The 25,530-nt window shown below is 39.3% G+C and overlaps 1 protein-coding gene across 1 annotated transcript in view; it reads left to right on the plus strand.

Moving 5' to 3' along the window:
- LOC148016748 (pentatricopeptide repeat-containing protein At2g03380, mitochondrial-like) overlaps nucleotides 1–7,112 on the plus strand; it is a 42,366-nt gene extending 35,254 nt beyond the window's left edge. The window contains exons 3-4 of the mRNA XM_087664676.1: nucleotides 4,000–4,136; nucleotides 4,217–7,112. Of these exons, the coding sequence (XP_087520802.1) occupies nucleotides 4,000–4,136; nucleotides 4,217–6,524 (2,445 nt within the window). The 3' untranslated portion in view covers nucleotides 6,525–7,112. The remainder of the gene's footprint in view (nucleotides 1–3,999; nucleotides 4,137–4,216) is intronic.
- The last annotated feature ends 18,418 nt before the right edge of the window (nucleotides 7,113–25,530 follow it).

The raw sequence follows: 25,530 nt of genomic DNA on the forward strand, positions 1-25,530 counted from the left end.
TGATCCGGCATATTCCAACATATGGGAAGCAATAAAAAATGGGGATCCAAATGAAAGTGCTTCTACTGAGGAAGGAATATCTAAGGATATTCAACAAGGAAATGGAGCATTAGGGGTTGCTCAAACCGGATTCAAGTGGAAGACATTACCATTGATAATGGTTATTTACTCTACAAGGGTAGGGTATGTGTCCCGAAAGATACAGAAATAAGGCGCCAGATACTCTTTGAGTGTCATGATACCCCTAGCGTGGGACATCCAGGAGTTAATAAGACTTATAGTCTTATTAAAAGGTAGTTCTATTGGCCTGGAATGAATAAGGACGTCCTTGACTATGTGGTCAAATGTAATAAATGCCAGGTTAATAAAGCTGAAATATTGAAAATGGGAGGACTTCTCCATCCACTAGAGATTCCTTCGGGAAAATGGGAGAGTATCTCCATGGATTTTATTGTTGCTTTACCCAGAACACAGAGAGGGCACGACTCTGTGTGGGTGATTGTGGATAGGTTAACCAAAATGGCTAGGTTCATTCCAACTTCAACTGATGTTAAAACACAAGAATTGGCTAGATTGTTCGTAGAGAACATATACCGATTGTATGGCCTTCCGGCAAATATAATTTCTGATCGGGATAGAAAATTTGATAGTCAATTTTGGCGTGCGGTATTTAGGAAGTTGGATACTAAACTTAGCATGAGTACGGCGGATCATCCGCAAACTGATGGGCAAACTGAAAGGGTTAACCAAATCCTTGAAGATATGCTTAGGGCATATGTAAGTAAAAGGCAAACTAATTGGGAAGAGTATCTATCGATAGCAGAGTTTGCATATAATAGTGCCAAGCACTCTTCCACTGGATATAGTCCATTTATGTTAATGTATGGGTTTCAGCCCAGAGCTCCTTTTGCAGTAGGACTGCATAAGGAAAAGGTTCAGGCAGCTAAGGATTTTTTGGGGGAAATGAATAATATGTTAAAATTTTCTCAAGAAAATATTAAAAAAGCTCAAAATCGAGCTAGAGCATATGCAGATCCTCACCGAAGAGACATCTCCTTTAAAGAAGGAGAATTGGTCTATCTTAAAGTGCCTGAACAAACTAAAACTATGAAAAAGGGACAATGTCCAAAGCTTTCACCGAGGTATTGTGGTCCTTTCATAATACTTAAAAAGGTGGGAGAACTGGTTTACAAGCTCCAACTACTTGCTGGTAGTAAAATATATCCAGTTCTTCATGTAAGTAAATTAAGGAAGAAGCTGGGTGATTTGGATAATCTAATCTTAAATGATAACATTGAGGAGCTATTAAATGACCAATCTAATCCACATGAACCAGAAAGAATATTAAATGTTCGTAATAGACGAACAAGGAATACTATTTATCAAGAATGTTTGGTTAAGTGGAAAGATTGTTCAGTAGAAAGCTCAACATGGGAGCGAGTAAGTACTTTAAAGAAAAGGTTTCCCAATTTACAGTTAGACCTTCCAAGTATCGATTTCGAGGACGAAACCGATTCTTAAGGGGAAGGAAATGTTACATCATAAGGTAAATTAAGGGAAACATGCACGAGGATGACCGTCCGGAGTCTTGGGTGCATTTGAAGCTTTGATCATATTTTTGAAGATGTCCTGCATGAGGCAACCGCTAGTAGAACTTCTTTAGAAATACATCGAAGAAGCAGAATAGGCACGCGCATAATCCGTATCCCATGTAAGCATAGCTTCCTCATGGTTGACCTCATCAAAATCATCAGGGATTGGAAAAGCGTGGAGGATGCGGAATAGCTCCACACACAATGTACCATAACCGCTTCTACACAAACTAGGCTTTCATGACAACACTCCATGTTAGATATTCAAATCCGTGTAACATCTCATTTGTAGAAGTGCATAGAGGAGCCATATGGAGAGGATAAGAAGAAAAGATAGAGAATAGAAGGTATAGACAGAGAAAATAGCCAAACCAACAACAAAGACTTCACAAAATGAGAGTTCACACGCAGTGTAACAAAAATTTGATCATAACAAAAGGGTGACCGCTGTAAATTGATGCAAATCTCAATCAAAAGCTACCAGAAATATGAAAAATGACCTGTAGGAACAATCGCTCAGCCACGCTCAGGGGCAAAAACGCATGTTGGGTGAGTAGTTAATGCAGCAAATTGATGATGACAGGCTGAAAACACTATCGCAGGCTGAAAAGAAGAGAACTTAGAAGAATGCTTAGGAAATGGAATCCATGTACCAAACACGAAACAGTCACGTACAAGGGTAAGTCATTGGCTGTGTGGGCATTGGCACCGGCTCTTTTCTCCAACATGGTGAATGATCATGATAATGATTGAGGAGGAGCCCCAATAGATTGGCATGAAATAGACCTAAATGCTGGTTGTTGGCCGACTGGCATCATAAATGCCAATGACATGAAATGACCACAACAAAAATGCCTAAAATAACTACAATGTGCCTAGCCCTAAATAGCATGCACAGACACAAAAATACCTTGTGAAGATGTTCGCCTCAATGAAATTCAGGTTTCTCGGCTAGGAAACAAGTTGTAAAACAGCTATTAGGGGTCACCCAAGTTGTGGCAGATAGAGGAAGTTGAATTAGTAGTAAAACAATGTGAGAGCAAAGTGACCACAACAGAAAACAACACCTAGGGCTCGAACATAGACGTCTAATACCATGTTAGAAGTGGGTGTAGCGATGGAAGCATAGAAGACTGCTGTAATAGATTGCACAACACGAGAAAAGAGAAAACAAAAGAACACAACGAAAGGAGAACTCAAAGATATTCTTGGAAAATGGAATCTATATACCAAATACGAGACAATCGCATACAATGAGTCACTGGCTGTGTGGGCATTGGCACTGGCTCCCTCTCTCCAACAAAACCTACATTGCAAGTCTGCAAGTGAATGATAAAATGACTGAGGAGGGAGCCTGAATAAATAGGCATAAGATAATGCCAATAATGCATCAGGTCAGCCAGCAATAAAATAATAATGAAATGCTAGTCAGCCATAAAAGAATGGCTGAATCCACAAAAATAAGCACCAGAAAAATGCCTAAATAATGTGTTGTGCCCAGCCCACAAAAACACATGCATAGTCTTACTCATGAGCTGACTAATGTGCTAACAAAATGTAGTCAGGTCAGGTCAGAATCAGGCCGTTTTGGCTCTTTAGAAGGTCGCCCACAGGCAGAAGACAGTTTGCAGCAGTCAAAACAGGTCCAATCAGCAGCAACAGAGGTAAAATGTACACCTGCAACAGCAGAAGAACAATACCAGCACACCTGAAACAGTTGATACCAGTTTGGACCTCGACTTGAAATCTGGTACCATGTTGGAAGTGGATGCAGCAGTGATGGCAATGAAGAAAACTTTTGTAATAGATTGCGTAACACAAGAAATAAGAGAAAAAAGAAACTCTGCAAAGAAAAGAAGAACACTGCACAAAGAACTTAGAAGAAAAGAGACGCTTGGCAAATGGAGTCTATATACCAAGGCATGGGACAATACTGAAACAACAGTGAGTCACCAGTTGTGTGCGCACTAGTACTGGCTCCCCCTCTCCAACCGAACCTGTTGTAGAAGTATGCAAGATGAAGTGACTAGAGGTAGGAGCACCTGGCCTATAAATAGGCCCCCTACATGAACCGATCGACCAGCAAATAAAGGGCAATTATAAAAAGTTGGCCACATTCATTCTTAGAAACTCATTTATAACCCCACTGTAGTAAATCTTTTCAGTAGAAAAATATAGGATTCTAGGAAACTCATTTATAAACCCACTGTAGTAAATCATATGTTTCTGCCATTGAGTTTGTGCTTGTCAGTGAACTGTTGTGCAATAGGGTATTCTTGGTTCCCCATGTGATTTTTGAATTGCATATATAGTCATGCATGTACCAGTTTGGAGTCCTGTAAATAAAACGTGTTAGCTGTGTGTACTGAAAAATACTTTTTACTTGCCTGTGCAATGTGCCTTGAAGACAAGAAGAGCAAGTTTGTTGGGTGATTCTCCTTGGAAATTGTCCAAGACAGAAGGCAGTGAAAGTTTAGGATTGACAGATTGTTTGATAGTTGACAACTGTATGGATGCTGGAGCCTTGGGCCTGAATGCTGTCAGGTACTGATTTAAATTTTGACAGAGCTTCCAAGATTGGATTCTTTACATAATGATGTTTACATTGAGTTTAACTTTGGCAGGTTGGCAGGTGACCTGCCAGGTGATCTTAAAACTGGATCCAGCACGAAACAAATGCTAACAGGCGTTCCTTTACATAAGCTGCTCATTGATCACGATTTCCAGATTCAAGAAAGTTCTGATGTTTCCATAGATGATTATGCAGTTCTCTTACAGCTTTGTGGTAAGATGAAAGTGCTCACAGAGGGCAAGCATGTACATTCCCATATTGTGAAGAGTGGATATGATTCACATCTCTTCCTTGCAAATACTCTTATGGAAATGTATTCCAACTGTGAGAGCCTGAAGGATGCACGACGGGTATTTGACAAAATATGTAGTTGCAATGTGTTTTCATGGACCGCGATAATATCTGCTTATGTAAAACAAGGTGAACCTGAGAATGCAATCTGTTTGTTTGAGCAAATGCAGACAGCAGGCATTGCTCCTGACAAAGTCCTCTTTCTTGTCATCCTTAAAGCTTGTACATGCCTAGATTCGCCAGAAAAGGGATGGGAGATCCATGCTCAAGTCATTGAATCTGGACTTGAGTCCGATTCATATGTGGGAAGCACACTCGTCAACATGTATGTGAAATTTGGAAACCTTGAGGATGCACAGCAGGCATTCAACAGAATTTCTACCCCTAACATTGTGTCTTGGAATGCACTATGTATGGGATTTGCCCAAGAAGGGCTTGCAAGTGACGCTTTCAGACTGTGTGAAAAGATGAGAGAAGAAGGCTTAGATCCGGATGAGATCACATTTGTAAGCATTCTCAAAGCATGCACGAACTTAGAAGATCTAAGTAGAGGCACGCAAGTACATGTTCAAATCATTGAGAGAGGCTTGGAATTTGATCCTTTCATTGAAAGCAGTCTTATTGATATGTATTCAAAGTGTGGCAATATACAACGTGCACGTGAAATGTTCAATAAAGTAGGAAAAATCAATGTGGTCCTTTGGACTACGATGATTGCAGGGTACACTCAGAATGCACTTTGGGAAGATGCTTTGATGCTTTTCTGGAAAATGCAGATGGAAAATGTCCAGCCAAATGAGATCACATTTGCAATTGTGCTTACAGCGTGCACTGGTCTTACATCAGTGGAAATAGGTCGAGAAGTTCATGCAAACATAATAGAGAATGGCTTTGGGACATATTTGTTTGTTGGAAACACCCTGGTAGACATGTATGCAAAATGCGGGTGCGTAGAAGATGCACGTGAGGTGTTCAATATGTTACAGTCCAGAGATGTGGTCACATGGAACTCAATGCTTGCAGGTTATTCTCAGAGAGGGCTTGCCATAGAGGCTTTGAAACTGTTTGACAAGATGCAGGAAGCTGGAGTCAAACCTGTTGAAATAACCTTCGTTAGTGTGCTCAAAGCATGTGCTTGTTTATCAGCCTTGGAAGAGGGCCGGCTTCTACATCTTCAAGTCATTGAAAGTGGTCTTGAAACAGATGTCTTTGTTGCCAGCACTCTTGTTGATATGTACGCAAAATGTAGTCATATGCAGGATTCACGTCACATGTTTGATAGCATGCATGAAAGAGATGTTGTTTCATGGAATGCAATTATTTTAGGCTATGCTCTGCAAGGGCCTACCGAAGAAGCTCTGTTATTGCATAAAACAATGCAACAAGAAGGTTTCCAACCAGATAAACTGACCTTTGTAAATGTTCTAAAGGCATGTGGGAGGCTAGCATCTTTGGAACGGGGTAAAGAAGTATATGCCCAGATAAAAGCCAAGGAGTTTAACTCTGATGCACTTGTTCAAAGAGCCCTGCTTGACATGTTTGTGAAATGTGGTAGTCTAGATCATGCGGAAGAAGTGTTCTCGAGCATGCGTGAATGTGATGTGACTCTATGGAATGCAATGATCACAGTCTGTGCTGAGAAGGGTGTGGGTGGAAAAGCCATTTCTTTGTTTGAAAGAATGAGAAGAGAAGGTGTGGCTCCAAATGAGGAGACTTTTGTGGGTGTGCTGAATGGATGTAGCCGTGCAGGCTTAGTAGAAGAGGCATCCCACTTTTTTCACTCTATGACAAAGGTTTTCGGCATCAGGCCAAAGGCAAAACATTATGCCTGCATGATTGATCTTCTTGGTCGTACTGGCCATATAGCTGAGGCAATTAGCTTGATCCAATCAATGCCATTTGGGTTCGCCAAGAATTATTGGTTGGCAATGCTCCACGCTTGCAGAAGTTTCAAGTATGGTGACTCTGCAAAGCACAATGTGGAGCAGGCTTTGGAGCTCCACCTCCAGGATGCATCTGTTCCTGTACTTCATCACATGTCTTTGCACCCTGCACTGCCAAGGGCCTAAAGTAACAAGGATTCCTGGAGTAATTCTGCAACAGACAACAAAGTCGAGAGTCGTGCGACAGAAAACATATGATTCCTCCAAATGGATGGGTTATGCAAAGCGACAACAAAGTCGAGAGTCGTGTGACAGAAAACACATGATTCCTCCAAATGGATGGGTTATGCAAAGCTGCAGCTATGTTCAGGAACAGTTGAGAGCTGTGACCTATACACACACTGTTTCGTGAACAATGAAGATGCAGTTTACCCATTGACAGAGACCCAGATCGGTACATTATGTTGTCATACACCAGTCAGCCACTCAAGGCTTGCCTAAAGCGATGATCTCTGACAGACACAGGTAACATCTTGTGTACAAATTCAAGTTCATCAGACATACTTGATTACCACTGACAGCCCTTAGAAGTTTGATAAAAGGGATTGTTGAGTTTCCAGGACTGGCTGGGCACTCAAACCCTTCAAACCTTGAGTTGTACAGGGATAAGGGGCCAATAAGGGGGCACCCAACCAAGTTGAAGGCATCTCTTCCACCAATAGTGTGGTGCCTTCCAAACGTTAGCCAACAAAGTGGGGCTGTCAGTAGAACAAACTCAATCTTCCCGTTACCTTTATCTAACCAATCACATCCCAAAGTTGGGGGGAAGCAGAGGCATATAGCACTTATAAAAATAACTAGTACCTTGTATATCAAATCTTATATTAGTTATTGAAGTATATTCATGTCTATCATTGCCAAATAAAATGGCAAATTATGGTGCAGTTTTAAATTCTAAATTTTTTCTTTGAGGTATCCCTCTGCTAATAGATGAGAAAGCACTCCCTATGTTGGTTAACGTGCTCATTGTACGACCTTTAATCTCAAGATTTATCAAACATATTATCTAGTCATTTTTTGGATGTTGAGAGGAAGCTTGGAGTTGCAAGTAGGTTGCCTTCGTCAATCACCACTCCAAGAGTTGTGGACATACTAGACCTAAGTTTTTGTATTTTGAAAGCCCATTGTCTTGGGTTTCTCCCCTTTCCTCCAATGGACATCCTTATCTATCCTCTTTGTGATAATCTTTTAACTAATTGTACATTTTGTATATCTATGTCCATAGGTGTGGGTTTGCCATGTTGTTTGTGTAGAATTGAAATCAAGTTTATTTTCATTTAAGATATCATTTTCTATACACGTGATTTGTTCATGTAGTGTTTTAGGAACTTGACCTTATACTCAATGCGTAATATCGTATTGTAAGTGAGGCCAAAGAAAGTGTAATTTCATAGATTTAGAAATTATAGGGCCAATTCTAAGTAATAATAGATTATATTTGATAGCAAATTGAGCTATTGGTTTAGTTGTAAGTTGTTTGTAATTATTTAATTATGGTAGAGTGGTCTTTGTTACCTTTTGTTGTGTAAATTTCTTAACTAAATATATTTTCATGTTAGACCAATTTTATTATGTAATTTTAGATCATTGTGTGAACCATGTGCTAGTAATTCTTTTCATTATCATATGAAATTTATGAGATTTTCAATCATTCACTCATCCATGGTGGGCAACTACGTTTTCAAAATGATCTAGCCATGTCAAGATCTCCTCCATTGGGAGACATGAAAAAGCTTCTGTACCTACTCCATGATCCAAGGGTTGATTTGTTTTCATCAAAGGTTGATTTGATTGATTAGCTAATAAAGACAATAGAGCTTGGTTAATGTTGGTCGCTTGAATCATGAATGTATTTAAGGACTACATTATTTGTTCAATAACCAATAAGTATACATTTTCATCTATACTCTACTCACATTTAATCTTTAGCAATCTTTTATTGATTGAATTGTATGCTAGCATTAGTGCAAGGATGCGAGGCTACAATTAAAGGTGAGAGAAAAAGATAAGAGACAAATTTTATTGTTTGCTATGGTTAGAGCATCATAATTTGTAGGCTTTAGGAACATTTTGAAATTGTCCTTCTTTCACCAAAGGAAGTAATATTTGTTAAAAAATAAATATTTTTTAAATGTGAATGAAGTTTAAACTTAAATTAAAAATTTGATATCTAAGGTTCAAAACTTTAATGTAACTTTTAGCTTAGGTTTTTTTCTTAATATTTTAAATTAGGCAGATGAATGTTATGCCTTGATTGTGACACATTGATGTCAATTGATCAACATGGTGAGGAGCAAGGGTAGTAGGTCAACAATAGTCAAAACATTCACTCGGTCACACTTGGTGAAGTTGCATCAGTATCTTTGTAAGGGTTGATGTTGAGATGATCGCACATGGTGATAGTACTAAGGCTTGAATTTTAAGGTTGCAATAACCTTTAAAGGAGGTTTATCCTTCATATGAAGGGTAGAAATAAATCTACCTTTTGAAATAAGGATATATTTGGGATAACAAGAGTAGTGTGCCCTTCCAATCTCTTCACAAACGCATTGACGTTTTAGCATATCTTGTCAAATAGACATTTGAGGCTTCATATAAATTCTAACATTGTATGGTGCTATTGGCAATCTCCTTTGATAAGATGACTATCTCCTCTACTTCAATGCTAGCATTTGTAGACTAAAAGCCTAGTTGCACAAGAGTAGTGGCAAAAATGCTAACAAACACAAATTGCTTCTATTGTGGTTGTTCTAGTGTTGGCATAAAATTGTTTGAATTGAGAATTGAAAAAAAAAAAAGAAACCAATTTGATTATTCAACTTACATAGCCAAAAAATTGACTACACAAGGTGTTGCTTTCCGACCATTAAAATACATTGGATGCAATTCACCTTGCTAACATGGAGCGAGCATCCCATTTTGAGGGGGTGTTAGTAGGGTAGGGTTAAGATAACCTCACTCCCCTAGTGAGACATGGTGCAACCTAGGGTTAGTGGGGTCAGAAGGTGTTTTCCCTCTCTCCCGCAAACCCCCCTCCCCAAAACCATCACCACCACCACACACACACACCCCAAAACCCTCATTATGGCATGGCCTTAAGATTGTCAATTGCGTTTACTATGCATGAATAGTAATGGTGATGAGCAGTTTTGCCTTGAAAGTTGAAACCTATTTGCACAAATGAGAGGAATGAAAATACTCTAAAAAGAGACAGAGGCTCAAGAGATGAGACATGAGTAGTGTCTTTCTTTCATTCAATCCCTGCACTTAAATCATGCAAGTTCACACCCCAACTCTACTTTTTCATTCTTGACTTGGAGGTCATTTAGTTGTTGCCATGTGAGCAACCACCCTTTGGGTAGGCCACAACAAAAGCCATTTAGATTAGAGACTTTTAACTCAAATCTTTGGATGCATTTTTAAATCAAATTACATGTATTACAATGTTTACACCTAAAAATTTTGTAAAATTTAAAGTTTTAAATCTTCTTCTTTGATTTTTTTTTTGAGATTTTGCATTTCATTGTACATTAAACCTCAAATTTTCTTGAACATTGGGTATTTTGCCATAGTGAAATGCTAAAGTTTAGCTCTTACTATTGGAAGCTACCACCCTTTGGCCAAATGAATTTGTTCCTTTAGAGGCTTGTTATGTGACTGAACATTTTCTATATGAGAGAACAATAAATTGATCATCAATGAGGGTAGGTTCCCTTCTCTTAGTGCATAGAGATTACATTGTGCACTTATAGCCTTGTAAAAATATTGTATAGTAATTATGCGGTACAAATAGTGACAAGAAAAAACTTTTAGGACTAGAGTTTGATTGTTATCATATGATTCTGCACCTAGTCTCCTCCTGATGCTTCACACTGGGGCTTGTGTTACATGCCAAACTTTGAAGCACCACTATTACTATTGGTTTACACATTTTATGTCTTGATGCATGTCTTAAGTTAGTGTTTTCTAATTTTAGATTTACAAAAACAAAACACTGTTATTGTTGCGTACATAAGCAAAGGATGAGGTGGAGTAGGAAGCGTGAGAAGGAAGCAATATGTTTTTGCACTACCACATTGTTGATGCCACCCAATCATGGTTGTTATTTCCTCTCTCTCTATATATATATATATATATATATATATATATATATATATATATATATATATATATATATATATATATATATATATATATATATATATATATATATATATAGAGAGAGAGAGAGAGAGAGAGAGAGAGAGAGGTAGGTTATGTGAAGTGCAACAATAGGCCAATGCAAAGTGACAATGTTAGTAATAGTTAGGGTACTTTGAGTCCTAAGACACAATTCATGTGGGAAAATAGTTTTGGTTCATGGAACATTAGGTATATTCAAGTGACTATATCTTGCTAAACACTTGATCTTGCACTCTTGCAACTACATACACATGCTTGACAACATATGTATCACATAGCAAAATATTTTGGCTTTGAACTAGCTCCAACATTCGAACCTTAACCATGGATCTCTTAGACCTTCTGAGGAGGGATTTGACTATAAATATTCTTAGATGTGAGTGGGGTCTTTAACATAGTGCTCTCTCCCTCTCTCTCAGTGTCTGATTAACTGTTTTTATGGCCCCAGGGGCACTCCTCTCTACTTTAACACAATTCTAATGAAGTGGGAAAAGGGGGGAATCGGAACAAAAAAGAGCAAGGGGATTGTCTCTTCTTCCATAGAGGACCATGAGCCTGGCCTGAATGTAAAAGAGAAGCTAAGCCTTCTTGTTAAGGCATCTTAGAATTCAGACACTTATTTACAATCATGGACTAATAGCAATGCAAGATTGACTCTAGTAATCACATGAAGGAGCATGCACTAGATATAGAAAATATGATGCTGTCGCTATTTGCATAAAAAGCCACGTGGAGGGTAGTTGGTACTATTGCATGTTCTAGCACCCCAAAAAAACACACCATACCCCATGATGTCGAGTATTGAATCCAAAATGCAAAACAAGATGAACCAAACAGGATACATGTGATGATGAGCAAAAACCGGGGAAGAAGTTTAGATGTCCAAGATGAACATGAAAATCATCAAAATATCATTATGATACAAAGGAAGAGCTTGTAGCTAAGGACCAAGAAAATAAATGCTTGCAAGCCCTTCATATTTTCACATTGAAGCTTTCAAAAAGCTTTAGAATAGGTCCTATAATGAAGAATAGGTCAATGCAAGGCTGATGTAACCTCCATATCAATGTCTAGGTAGATGGCTACCTCATGCAAGCTTTGTGTCTCCACCAGTGTTGCTTGCAAATATGGCAACTGTATCTCATCATAGACCTACCTTGGATGAATGGGTCCACTAGAGAGAGAGAGAGAGAGAGAGAGAGAGAGAGAGAGAGAGAGAGAGAGAGAGAGAGAGAGAGAGAGAGAGAGAGAGAGAGAGAGAGAGAGAGAGAGAGAGAGAGAGAGAGAGAGAGAGAGAGAGAGAGATAGAAAGAGAGAGAGAGGGAGAGAAACAAAGAGAGGGAGAAGAGAGAGTGAGATAAAGGGAGGGAGGGAGAGCGAAATAAAGAGATGAGAGAGCGGGGAGAAAGAAACAAAGGGAGGGAGAAGGAGAGAGAGAGAGAGAGAAACAAAGAAAGAGAGGAGAAGAGAGAGAGAAGGAGAGAAGGGGAGAGAAACCAAGAGAAAGGGATGGGGGATAGAGAAATAAAGAGGTAGAGAGGGGGGAAGAGAGAAAAATCGAGAGATGGAGAAAGGGAGAGAAAGAAATAGAAACAAAGAGAGAGGGGGGAGAGGAATAGAAAAATAGAGGGTAGATAGAAAAATAAAGAAATAAAGAGAGGGAAGAAAAATATAAAGATAAATAGAAAATAAAAAAATAAAAAAAGAAAATAAAGAGAGAGAAACAAATAAAGAGAGGGGAAGAGAGAGATAAAGAGGGAAATAAAGAGAAGGGATAGAAATAAAGATGCAAAGAAAGAGGGGGGAAGAAAAAGATAAAGATAGGGGGAAGAGAAACAAAGAAAGAGGGGGAGAGAGAAAAATAGAGAGAGGGAGAGAAATAAAAAAGAGGGGGAAAGGAGAGAGAAAAATAGAGAGAGGGTATAGAAACAAAGAGGGAGAGAAAGAAATAGAAACAAAGAGATGGGGGGGAGGGAGAGAAATAGAAATAGAGGGGAAAGAGAAAAATTAAAAAATAGGGAGAGAAAGAAAAAAATAAAGATAAAAAAATGGATAAATATAAATAGAGAAATAGAGGGAGGGAAACAAAGAAAGAGGGGGAAAGAGAGAGATAAAGAGGGAAAGAGAAAACTAATGATGTGAAGAAAGAGGGGAGAAGAGAGAGATAAAGAGAGGGAGAGAGAGAATAATAGAGAGAGGGGGAAAAATAAATATATGAAGAGAGAGAGAGAGAGAAAAAATAAAGAGAGGGTATAGAAATAAAGAGGGAGATAAAGAAATAGAAATAAAAAGATAGGGGGGAGAGAATTAAAGATGCAAAGGGGAAGAGTGAAGAGGAGAGAAATAGAAATATAGAAGGGAGAGAGATAAATAAAAAATAGAGAAAGGGAGGGAAAAAACAAAAATAAAGATAAGTAAACAAATAAAGCAAAAATAGAAACAAAACAAAACAAAAATAAAAAATAGAGGGAGAGAAACAAAGAAAGAGAGGGAAAGAGAGAGGTAAAGAGAGGGAGGGGGAGAGAAAAATAAAGATGCAAAGAAATAGGAGGAAATAGAAAGAGAAAGAGATGGAGGGGGAGGAGAAATAAAGATGTGAAGGGAGACAGAGGGGGGAGAGAGAAAAATAGAGAGTGATAGAGAAAAATAGGGAGAGTAAGGGAGAGAGAGAGAGAAAAAAATAGAGAGGGTGTAAAAACAAAGAGGGAGAGAGGAATAGAAACAGAGAGAGAGGGGGTAGAGAAAGGAGAGAAACAAACGAGAGGAGAAGAGAGAGAAAATGAGAGGGGGGAGAAACAAAGAGGAAATGATGGGGGTAGAGAAACAAAAAAGAGGTACAGAGAGAGGGTGGAGAGAAATAGAGGAGTGTATTGTCCACCATGACATAGAGAAAATGGATAACAATGCAGGCCACAATGTTTGAGATTCGAGAGACATATCTTAATCAGTGTGTCCACATTTGTGCACTCAATGTAAGCTTACAATTTGATGAAAACATCACTTGCACCTACGACACTTTGACGAGTTTGAATAAAAAATCATCTATCAAGTGGACTTGGACTTTGAGTTAACAATGAGCAAAGTGTGTCTCATTCATGCTGCTTTGCAAACTCTAGTTGAAATAAACATCAGTAATATTAAGCGTGCCTTAAAAATGTCCACACAAAGGTACTGGCCCATGTCAAGCAATGCACCTATTATGGTTCGTAGAAGAGTTTGTGGTTATACAGTGGAAGGAGCACCCGAGTTGATAAAGTCGTTAGAGGGTACTCTATTAACTATACCCTCAACACTAGAAGACATTGGAAACTGTTTGGACCTTCCTCAAATGTTGGAGCTTGAGATGGAGGCTATGATCGATGCATTATTACTTATGGATACAAGGTTTTCCAATCCATTAAGAGAGAAGGCCTCCATACTATTATACGATAGGTACCAGATATCTCACTTAAGGACACTCTTTGTGCTCCTTACTATACATGCAAAGTATGGATGGAGCAATGCAAGTGTGATTAAGTTGTTTATATACATATTATACTCCTTTGTTTTGATGTATAAATAAGAATAATATTTTATTTATTTGAAGGTATTTGAATTTTTTTCAAGCTACTAAAATATCACATTCTACCATTTGAAAACAAAATGCTCGAGTCTCGTGTGATGATATACGACAAGGGTTTAAACGCTTGGTATGGATTATAATAGCATTCAAGCATGTATCAATGATTGTGTACTCCTTTGCGGAGAATATGATTCCACGGAAACATGTTCGAAATGTGGTGATCACAGGTTGCCAAGTCTTGTAGGAACAAACCATCCCTGAGAAGATTCTCAGACACTTTCTACTTATACTGTACAACCGTCACATGTTTTGCATATTAGGCATGACGAGTTTGAAAATGTGGCATGCACAAAATGGGTTCATAGATGGAATCCAATAAATACTAATAAACTTGCAAGCATGGAGTCACATCGACTCCACCTTTCCAAGCTTTTCATGAGAGCCTTCAACTCAGTCTTGCTATGGATGGTGTGAATCCATTTGGACTCTGCTTGACTTCTTACAATGTGTGGCTAGTAGTCCTTGTGAACTATAACAGTACACCATGGCTTTTTACGAAGAAGGAACACTTGATCCTTAGCTTGCTTATTCCTAGGCACTACAAAGTCAAGAATATGGACGTCTATCTTCATCCATTAGTTAATGAACTCAATATTTTGTGGGAGAAGGAGAGTACCATGAAAGACATTAGCAAGCATATTAGAAGGTAGTCCACTAATATACGAGCCATTCTTATGTGGACCATGCATGACTTTTCATGATTTAGCGAGTGCATAGGTAAATGAGCTTCTGTTCTCATTGTTGGCATCTCACATGGCTCGTTTATGTTTATGTTGGCTAGATATATATAGTGTGACAAGCTTGGTCACATCTTGTTATCATACTGTGGATCAAGGTTGTGGACTCGCAAAGGTCACAGACCATGAATAAGATGGGGTCTATTAGGGGCACATTATATTCTTGCCCGAGGGCCATAATTTGAGAGTAGGCTTCCTTTGATGGCCTCCCACATGAATGAATGCCCAAAGCTAGTATGAGTGAAAGATAGTTCATGAGGAGTCGCTTCCAAGCAAAATGCAACGGTTTTCAGTTTTATACAAGTTGACATATTGGACCCATTTACAAATCAACCATTTTTTGTGGATCCCATGCACATGTTCAAGAATTTTGGCAGCTTGCTATGGGACCATATCACAGGAGAGACTCTAGGGGTATGAATGGATTTGAAGGTGGTAGGGAAGATGAAGGTGCTTTGGCAACAAACGTGCTCTAATAGTTGTGTGCAACTACCTCATGCTCATTGGGTCCTATCCAATAAAGAGGAGAATACAATGAAGTAAATTATCAAATCTATCCGTACACTGATGGGTATGATGCATTCTCTCAAGTCCGCATTTTCCAAACATGACGAACTATAATAGGACTAAAATCCAATGATTGGTATAAGATATATTAGGTTTGTATCGATCTTTAGTTTTTAATATATTGAATTTCCATTGTAGGGTGTCGATCTATAGTTTTTAATGCAGTGAATTTTTGGTAGTCCATACTACCAATTGCGATTGCAAGGTGTTTCACTCTAGAGATACGTTCGGTGATTTATAAGTTATAAATTTAGTGCAGTGGATCTCATAGAAGGAGATCAAGACATCATCCACAGAATCTACAAGGCAAGGAGCAGTGGAGATAGTCTATTTTTTGAGAAGTACTACTCATGAGTATGATCATGATATAGACTCACCTTTTAGTACATCTCATGGGTAAAGTGAAGATTGCAAGATTGGTCCATACCAGATGGATTTTCTTCTTGGAGCACTTCATGAAAACCTTGAAAGGTTTTGTGCAAAAATGGGATTACCCAAAGAGTAGTATGGTTGAAGGTTGGCTATTGTCATAGTCGTTGGTATATATTTTGGAGTGGCTATCGATGGTGGATTCAAATAACAAGATGTTGTGGATGTTGAGGGACAAGGATCGACTAATAGATGTGGTGGCTGAAAATGAAATAGAGATGAGGATGGATGGTGCCATGGAGGATAAAGTGAGTTGTTTTTGTATGTTACACCATGCATCCATGGAGAAGTGCTCGGTAGGTACAAGCAGTCTAGAAGAGGATGCGAGGTAGTACAATTAGAATATTGACATAGTACATGCCAACAGCTAGTTCAGTATCCCAAGGGCATGGAGGATTTGTCATGGTTCATGCCTGTGAAATGGTTGCATGATGCCTTGACCATAGCTTCATGCTAAGGGGTGGAAATCTCTAGGGAGAAGTGGGAGTTCTCTAGGGGATGTAGTTCAAAGGCAACTACATGGTGTCTTTGTTGTTATATCTAGCAATTACACACAATAGCTAGCCTAGGTGTTTTAATATACAATACAAAATCTATAGCATGACATGGTTACTTGGGCGATATTTTCGAGTTGAGTGCATTGATAAAATGCACTCCACAACTGTCTGTGGGGTCATGGTGAAGTTTGAGCAAGAAAGTTGACAACAAGCCATAAATCTGAATATTATAGTAGATGAGATAGAGTATTCTAGCAACTTGCAAAGTGTTCTTTTAGTATATTATCATAGCTTCTCCATGATCTTATTCAATGTAAAATAGTTTAAAGTGGTATTGGAATGAGCAGGAGAAACTATTTTATGAGGACCCTTTAGATTCTTGGAGGTAGACTCTAAGAAAAGATGAAATGATTTGCATGATGCGTTTGTCTTGCCGGATCACTATGAACATGTGCATGAATTTCTTTGTTAATTTTTCCACAATATGAAATAACCACAAATGCTTTTTTGTTCTTTATGGCAAGCTCTCTTTTGATATATATTGAACATGTAATCTTTTATCAAAACCCACTGCAACCTCGTTAGAGGTATGTTGTGCTATCAACACCTTGGAGCATTGGAATATATGATAAAAGCAATGTTCCTAGCATACACAAGGAGAGTATGCAGGTAGAGGAGTTGCTATTGTAGGGGGAGGAGGAGAGCTTGCAATGTGTGGATGAGACAATCACAGGCAATCTAGGTGAAGAGTCTGGAGTATAAGAATACTTAAAGAATAAAGTAGACTCTTCTTTCTGTGGGGACATATGCATAGATCTTCAATGCATGTCAAGTTATGCCAAGAGCTTGTCATAGAGCTGTAAGGACCGATTGTGTTTGTGCTTGCTTCTCAATTTTGTTGACTATTCACTTTTATCAATATTTTATCACATATTTTTAAACTAACATCCTTCTTTACAAATATATATTATCGTGCTTCACATTCATCTTTATATTGATTATTCTTACATATTTAATTTGGTTGTGTAGGTCAGTATAGATAATCCAAAGAGTAGGATAAGTCGAGGGATGATAGATGAGGAATTGTAGGAGATCTTTATATGTATGTATTGAGATTAGATGGTGGGCTTTAGAGATATGGCATACTAGAGTTATCTTGATCATTGTTTGGGAATTCATAGCACATTCTACCTAGGCTTCGATGCATCGATCTTCAGTAGATGGAGCCAACACTCTAGGATAGCTCCCCACAAAGAGAGGCTCAGGGATGTCTCGCTCGACTGATGAAGGTGATGGTTGTGGTGGATGCCTCGGAGAGGCACACACTTCTCCTCCTCATTCTAGGGGTGGCTCTGAGGGGTTGTGCGGAGATATATGCTATGACCTTGCGGTGACTGGTTGCTACTCCTCGCTCCTAAATTGATTTTAGAGAGGATGGCTTAGGTGCTTGTTGTGGAGATACCAATGCAATGTCCCCATCTCGTTAGTCAAGTAGACACTTATTGGCTCCATGATTTGTTATACTTATAGGGATGTCTACTCCCTTGACTCTAGGTTTCACTTAGTGGTTTGGCAGGTGGCACCCCTTGTTGAGATATCGAGCTCCACTCATGATATGCCAAGGTGACTATTGTGCATTTATGTCACCGACTTGTTAACTGTAGATGCGGTTGGTACACCGCCCATGAATAATAGCTAGATGATAGCTATCCTTATCTACTCTAGTTCGTGGCTCAGTTAGTATGTCACCTTAGTTAGTTGAGTTTGGTTTGAGACCCATATATAGGGTTCTTCTATTTCTATGTACTTAAGTTCTTTTTGGCTTACACAACTAAGAAGAGGAAAACTATTTTTCAGCCTCCACCTGTGTGTGTATTCCCCCATTGTGCAAGCAAGAAAGCTACAAGTGAGACTCCTTCCTTCTCTCCCACAATCTTGACATGGTATCAGAGCCTGGTTCATGGTAAGGAGCTCAAGAAAGCAAACCAAGTTTGTGGTGTTCTGGTAAGAGGACCAGTGTTGCTTTCATTTTTCGAGTTTGCGAGCAAGTCTCTGCAGGTAACACAGCCGGAAAGTGCAAGAGTGCATTGTCTCAGATTGAGACGCCCTTTGTGGTGTAGCAAGAGGGCAGGATATGCTGCAGGTAAGGGCTTTAGCCCTTAGTTGCCTAGTTTTTTTGATTCCAGGCCATTTCGGGTCCTGTTTTGGAGGCGGAAGTTTTCCACACGCACTCAGAAAAAGGCCCTGTTTTATGCTGTGCGACCACTGTTCTACAGGTCGGTGAAAAGTTACTGTAGAAATTGCATCGTATGCCTGTGCGCAGAGACATTGGGAGTTACATGATTCATCTTTGTTGCTGTTGATGCAAAATCGTCACTAGGAAGTGACTGTGTGGTCAAATACCACTTTCGTTAGTTTTGCAGATTTGCCCTTGTGAGGCTGAAGCTGTGTTTTTTGCAGTGACATAATTTTCTGCAGTGTTCTGTAATGGCATCTGATTCTCTTTCACAGATTTTCACTGAAAAGCTTGATAATAAAAACTTCCAAGCATGGAAGTTTAGAATGACAAATTTCCTTATGGGAAAAGGATATTGGAAATTCGTTGCAGGAAATGAAGAAGAACCAGTTCTTCCTGATGTTCCCAATCAACAGCAAATGCAGGCATTTAAAGGATGGCATGAGAGAGCCAGAAAAGTTATGTACTGGCTATCTATTAGTATTTTAGACTCTATGATTGTGCATATTCAGGATGCAAGTACGCCAAAGGAGGCATGGGATACTTTGTAAAAAATGTATAGCACAAATACGCAAGCCAGGAAAATGCAGCTCAAGCAAGAGTTGCACAATGTGCAAAGAGAAAGTATGAGCATTAATGACTACCACATGAAGGTAAAGAAGATTGCAGATGCACTTGCTTCCATTGGGTCGCATGTGGAAGATGATAATTTAGTTTCTGTGACCTTGAATGGTCTAGGAAAGGATTATGCACAGTTCGGAACATCCATTTTCGTCTGTGAAAGATTTCCTGATTTTGAGGAGTTGATTGCTCTTCTAATTTCTCCTTGGAGCAGATAAATGATGGTGCATCTTCTTCAGGAGGAACTTCAAAAGAAACTGTCTTCTACCCAAATGCTGGAAGAGGTAGAGGCAGAGGTAGAGGAGGCCGATCTGGAGGCCGTGGTAGAAATCAGAATATGCGAAAACCAGTCCTATGGAGGAGGATGTGGTAACTCTAAAGGCAGGGGGAGCCAAAGAGGTCGTGGTGGATGGCAAAGAGGCCAAAATGCAAACAGCAATGTTGAATGCTATTACTGTGGTAAAATGGGTCACATGGCTAAATACTGTTATAAAAAGCAGAATGACATCATGAATGGGAAACTGCAACAAGGAAATTATGCATCTTCTAGTAGACAAGGTAATGACAGAAATGAGCATTTGTTTATGGTGCAGCACATGACCAATTCTGTGACAAGTGCAGAAGAAAGTAACGATGTGTGGTATGTTGACTCAGCTGTATCAAACCACATGATAGGTCATGTAGAATGGATGCAGGATACAAGGAAAATGGAAAAACCAGGATTTGTGGAGACTGGTGATGATACTGCACATCCTATTGTGCAGATTGGAAAAATTCCTTTGTCTATGCAAGATGGGAAAAAGAAATACTTTTCGGATGTATTTCATGTCCCGAATATCACCAAGAACCTGGTTTCTGTTGGTCAAATGGTTGAGCAGGGCTTGCAGGTCAGATTTAATTCTCATGGATGCTTTGTTGAGGATATGAAAAATAAAGGTCGCTTGATAGCAAAAGGAAATAAGAAGGGCAAAATGTTTACGTTGGATGAAGACATGCATGAATTGAGTGCAGCAATGTTTGCATATGGGACCGGTGTAGTTGTAGATATTGATATCTAGCATAAACGCATTGGTCATGTTAATGTACAGCGACTTAAATCAATGCAAGCCCAAAATATTGTTGCAGGATTGCCTAAATTCAAGGTTGCAGAAATGCATAAGGTATGTGAAGCCTGTCAGTTTGGAAAACAGGCAAGGAAACCATTTCCTAGACATGTTCAAGAGAGCAAGAAGACATTGGAATTAATCCACTCTGATGTGTGGACTACTAAAGCTGCATCTCTTGGAGGCTGTCATTATTTTGTCACTTTTATTGATGACTATAGCAAAAAATTTTGGGTGTATTTTATGAAAAAGAAAAGTGAAGTTTTTAAGCATTTCAAAACTCTTAAAGCCATGGTTGAAAAAGAAACATGCTTGCAAATAAAATGCCTAAAGTCAGATGGAGGGGGAGAGTACCTCTCAAATGAGTTTGCAAGGTTCCTGCAGGAGCATGGCATAAAGCAGCAATATTCATGCAATCATACCCCACAACAAAATGGAATTGCAGAAAGGAAAAACAGGCATATTGGAGAGATATCTCGTGCCATGCTCAACGAAAAAGACTTGCCAGATTTTTACTGGGCTGAAGCAGTTGCTACAGCAGTCTACATAATGAACAGGACTCCCACTGCAGCAATACATGGGATGACACTAGAGGAGAGGTATACTGGTAGGAAACCAGATATTTCTCATTTGAAGATTTTTGGTTGCATTGCCTATGCTCATGTGCTAGATAAGTTGAGATCCAAGTTGGATCCAAAAGCTGATAAGTGCATCTTTATTGGTTACTCTCTGCAGTAGAAAGGGTATAGATGCTATAACCCTTCTACTCGTAAGTTTACAGTGAGCAGAGATGTTGTTTTTGATGAGATGAGTAGCTGGTATAAACCAGTAAATGTGATTGATGATGTAGATGCACAAAATGGTAATGCTGCACAGAATTTACAACAGCAGTCACAAAATATTAGTGGACCTGGAGTGCCCTCTAGTAGTGGTTCACATTCTTTGCCATGGACAGGTAGATTGTTAGGAGAATCTCCTCAAAACAATACAGATAGTGGTATACATGTTTCACGAAAAGGAAAAGAGAAGGTAAATCAGCCCATGTTTGATGTGAATATAGGTCACTCTTATGTGGATGGTGAATCCAGTGGCTCAGAACAGAGCATTGATTATGAGTTGGGTATTCCTTCTATTGTTACACCTGGAGTAAGGAAGACCAAGGATGTTTTGAGAGCACCTGGGAGTGAATCTACTTTGCGCAGGTCTACCAGAGCTAGATGTCCTGTGGATAGGTTGAAATATGATGGATTTACAGCCATTCACTATGCCTATATGGTCAAAGTGATACAAGAACCAGAACCCACTTCTTTTGAGCAAGGCATGGGAAAAGAAAAATGGGAGAAAGTCATGGATGAAGAAATGGATGCCTTGGAAGCAAATGCTACATGGGAATTGGTACCTTTGTCTAAAGATAAGAATGCAATTGGTTGTAAGTGGGTTTATAAGGTGAAGCATAATGCAGATGGTTCTATGAACAAATACAAGGCAAGATTAGTAGTCAAGGGGTATGCACAAACATATGGCATTGATTATGAAGAAACATTCAGTCCGGTTGCAAGGATGGCAATCGTAAGAGCAGTCATTGCTATGGCTGTATCAAAGGAATAGTCTTTACATCAGATGGATGTAAAGAATGCCTTCTTGCATGGTGATTTGCAAGAAGGCATTCTTTACATCCATCTGATGTAAAGAGTTATTCCTTTGATACAGCCACTGCTCTAAATACCATGTACAACTTGGGACTAGATAATCAATGCCATATGTTGTAGGATACCCCTTGACTACTAATCTTGCCTTGTACTTGTTTAATAATTTTCCAAGGCAGATTTCTCACATTATGTGAGAAAAACAGAGAAATGTATTATGCTACTTGTCATTTATGTTGATGATTCGATTATGATAGGTGATAGTGATGAATATATCCTTCATGTGAAAATGCTATTGAAGCAGAAGTTTGAGATGAAGGATTTGGGAGAGCTGCGTTATTTCTTGGGCATTGCAGTGATTAGATCACCAAGTGGGATACGGCTCTTGCAAAGGCAGTATGGAGTGGACATGCTATCCAAATATGGGATGATAGGCTGTAAGCCTATTTCAGTTCCTTTGGAGCAGAATGCGAAGCTGAGCGCAGATGCAGGTGAGCTTCTCGAAGACCCTACTATGTACAGACGCATAGTAGGAAGTTTAATTTATATGACTATTACCAGACCAGATTTGAGCTAGCTGTTGGATTGGTAAGTCAGTTTATGCAGGCTCCAAGGAAACTGCATTTGGATGCGGCTAGACGCATACTCAGGTATGTGAAGTCCACATTGCAGTATGGACTATTTTATGAGAGTGGGGTTCAGATACAATTGCATGGATACACTGATGCTGATTGGGCTGGTTGTATTTCTGATAGACGATCTACTAGTGGATATGTGTTCTCTTTTGGGAGTGCTGCAGTCGAGCAGCAAGAAACAGCCTACAGTTGCCTTGTTGAGCACAGAGGCTGAGTACAGGGGTGCAGCAATGGCTGCATGTGAGGTAGCTTAGTTGCATAAGCTACTTTATGATATGCATCAGCCTATAGATGGGCCAGTTGTCATTTATTGTGACAACATGAGCAGTATACACTTGGCAAATAACCCAGTCTATCATGCTAGAACAAAGCACATTGAGGTGTATTATCACTATGTGCGGGAGAGGGTTTTACTAGGTCTTATTGATCTAGTTTATGTCAGCACAGAGGATCAGGTAGCTGACATATTCACAAAGGCATTGGGCGCAGAGAAGCTGCGCAAGTTCAGAGACCTGCTTGGTGTGCAGGAATTGGGATTGGGCTCAAGGGGGAGTGTTGAGATATCAAGCTCCACTCGTGATATGCCAGGGTGACCGTTGTGCATTTATATCACCGACTTGTTAATTGTAGATGCGGTTGGTACACCACCCATGAATAATAGCTAGATGATAGATATCCTTATCTACTCTAGTTCGTGGCTCAGTTAGTATGCCACCTTAGTTAGTTAAGTTTGGTTTGAGACCCATATATAGGGTTCTTCTATTTCTATGTACTTGATTTCTTTTTGGCTTACACAACTAAGAAGAGGAAAACTATTTTTCAGCCTCCACCTGTGTGTGTATTCCCCCATTGTGCAAGCAAGAAAGCTACAAGTGAGAATCCTTCCTTCTCTCCCACAATCTTGACACCCCTATGGGTGCTATTTTAAGAGATACAACCCCTACTACATGTACACTAGATAGATGAGGGTCCCCTAGTTATACCCAGGAGCATGATGATAGATGGGACTGGGGACATTTAGATACATCCCACTAGTATATGGATACTTAGTGGATGTCAAAATTGGTGCCATGATCACATGAATGTTGAAAGAAAGAGGGTGATGGCACACATGAGGGAGTTGCACCAACATATATTTAGGCTGCCCGACATTCTAGACCACTGAAAAAACATATAGAAGGGAGCCAAGGAGTATGTGGTCACATTCTTGCACGAGGAGTTCGCAGTACCTACAACAGTCGATCAGTTCTCCATTGGATAGATAATGGATTGTATGTATGCATATATGTCACATAGACGGTCCGATGCATGAAAGGCAATCAAGAGTGGTGCTCCAAAGCCTTAGTGGTTGGTTACAGAGGATTGTCAAAGAGTCATGGAGAAGACGATAGAGTCTTTAGGATGATGGTGGCAATAATTGGAGATGGCTAGGGCATGATTGGAGGAAGGGGGTTGTGTATCATCTTAGGAGTGGCAGATATAAAGCTTATTTAGAAGATTTTACAAGTTTTATTTTGGTTATGTTTACTTTCTTATTTGGCATAATATTTATACTAATAACCTTATTTCTAACAATGCTACTTTATTTTTGTTGTAGCACTTGATTGCAAACCACAATCCCACAGGGTTGGAGACTTGGCATATAGAGAAGTATGGTCTCACTTCTCTTATCAATAGATTGTATATGCACAATGGTCTGATAAGTTATGTCTCTTTAGTTTTTAGTTTTTAGTTTTTGTATGATGCATTACATTATATAGATTAATGTTTGGTTTTTTTATATTGTTGAGTCCATTCGATGCTACATTGTATCGTGACAAGCTCTTAGACGATGAGGAGTTGTAGCAATCACTTGGATTCATGGAGCACGTATCCCTTTCTTTTTTGGCCCTATACTCCTTGCACGCTCTCTCTATGTAGGCTTCCTTTGATATATTTCTCATCTTTTGTATGGACTCCTATTTTGTGATATTTATTGATACATTTGCTTGTTTTGGATTCTGTTTCCTATCAATCCATGTAATTTAATGAGATGTCATTTTTCAATATTGTACTTATTTGAAAATTGAATCAACATGATGGGACCTAAAACGGGCCGGCATTGGCTCATGCACTAGTCGGACCTCTATCATGCACTCAACAACCCCACGGCCTCGCGGCCAAGAGCGTGGATGACACATACATCATCTTCCTAAACATTTTGTGTTTGTATCATGTCTTGTAGTCCAACTCTAACCCGATTAACACTCCTCAAAGGGAGTCCCTAGCACATTTCCAAATAGCACGAAGTACAAACATAGGAGGTCCTCCCACGGCTGACTGCTGTTACCTCACTGCGACTCTCCTACACCTTGGGGATTGGCCCCTCGATGCATCGCTAAACATATATAACATACGAACACAAACTTCTCTCTTTTATATTTCTCATATTTTCAGGAGATATACCATGCTTCCTCACTTTACTTTCCCCTTAGACCTAACGCCTAGCCTACAGCTTGGACAACCTTACTCACTCAACGTTGGTCATGTTCCTCTAGAAAGCAATTGCCATGCATCCAGGAGATATTGTATGATACTTTTTAAATTTCATGCTTCATGCAAATTGTGAATGTCCATGTGCTCAAACAATTAAAAAAATTAGCATTGGTGCTTAGTGCGAAAGCATTCTTTCAATGAATTTAACTATTGCTCGTATATGGCGTTGCATGAACCTAGCACCGAGAAACCCTCGTGCTACTAGATTCTTAATTTTTAATTATCAACCAACCTAAATGGTATGCATAAAAACCAGGAATCTTTTCATCATTTAATTCAACATTTAAACACCTTTTATACACTCTACCCCCTCACCCGTTTA

This window comes from Lygodium microphyllum, chromosome 23 (assembly GCF_053477565.2).
Source record: "Lygodium microphyllum isolate KBCC chromosome 23, Lygodium_microphyllum_v1.1.10, whole genome shotgun sequence".
Lineage (NCBI taxonomy): Eukaryota > Viridiplantae > Streptophyta > Polypodiopsida > Schizaeales > Lygodiaceae > Lygodium > Lygodium microphyllum.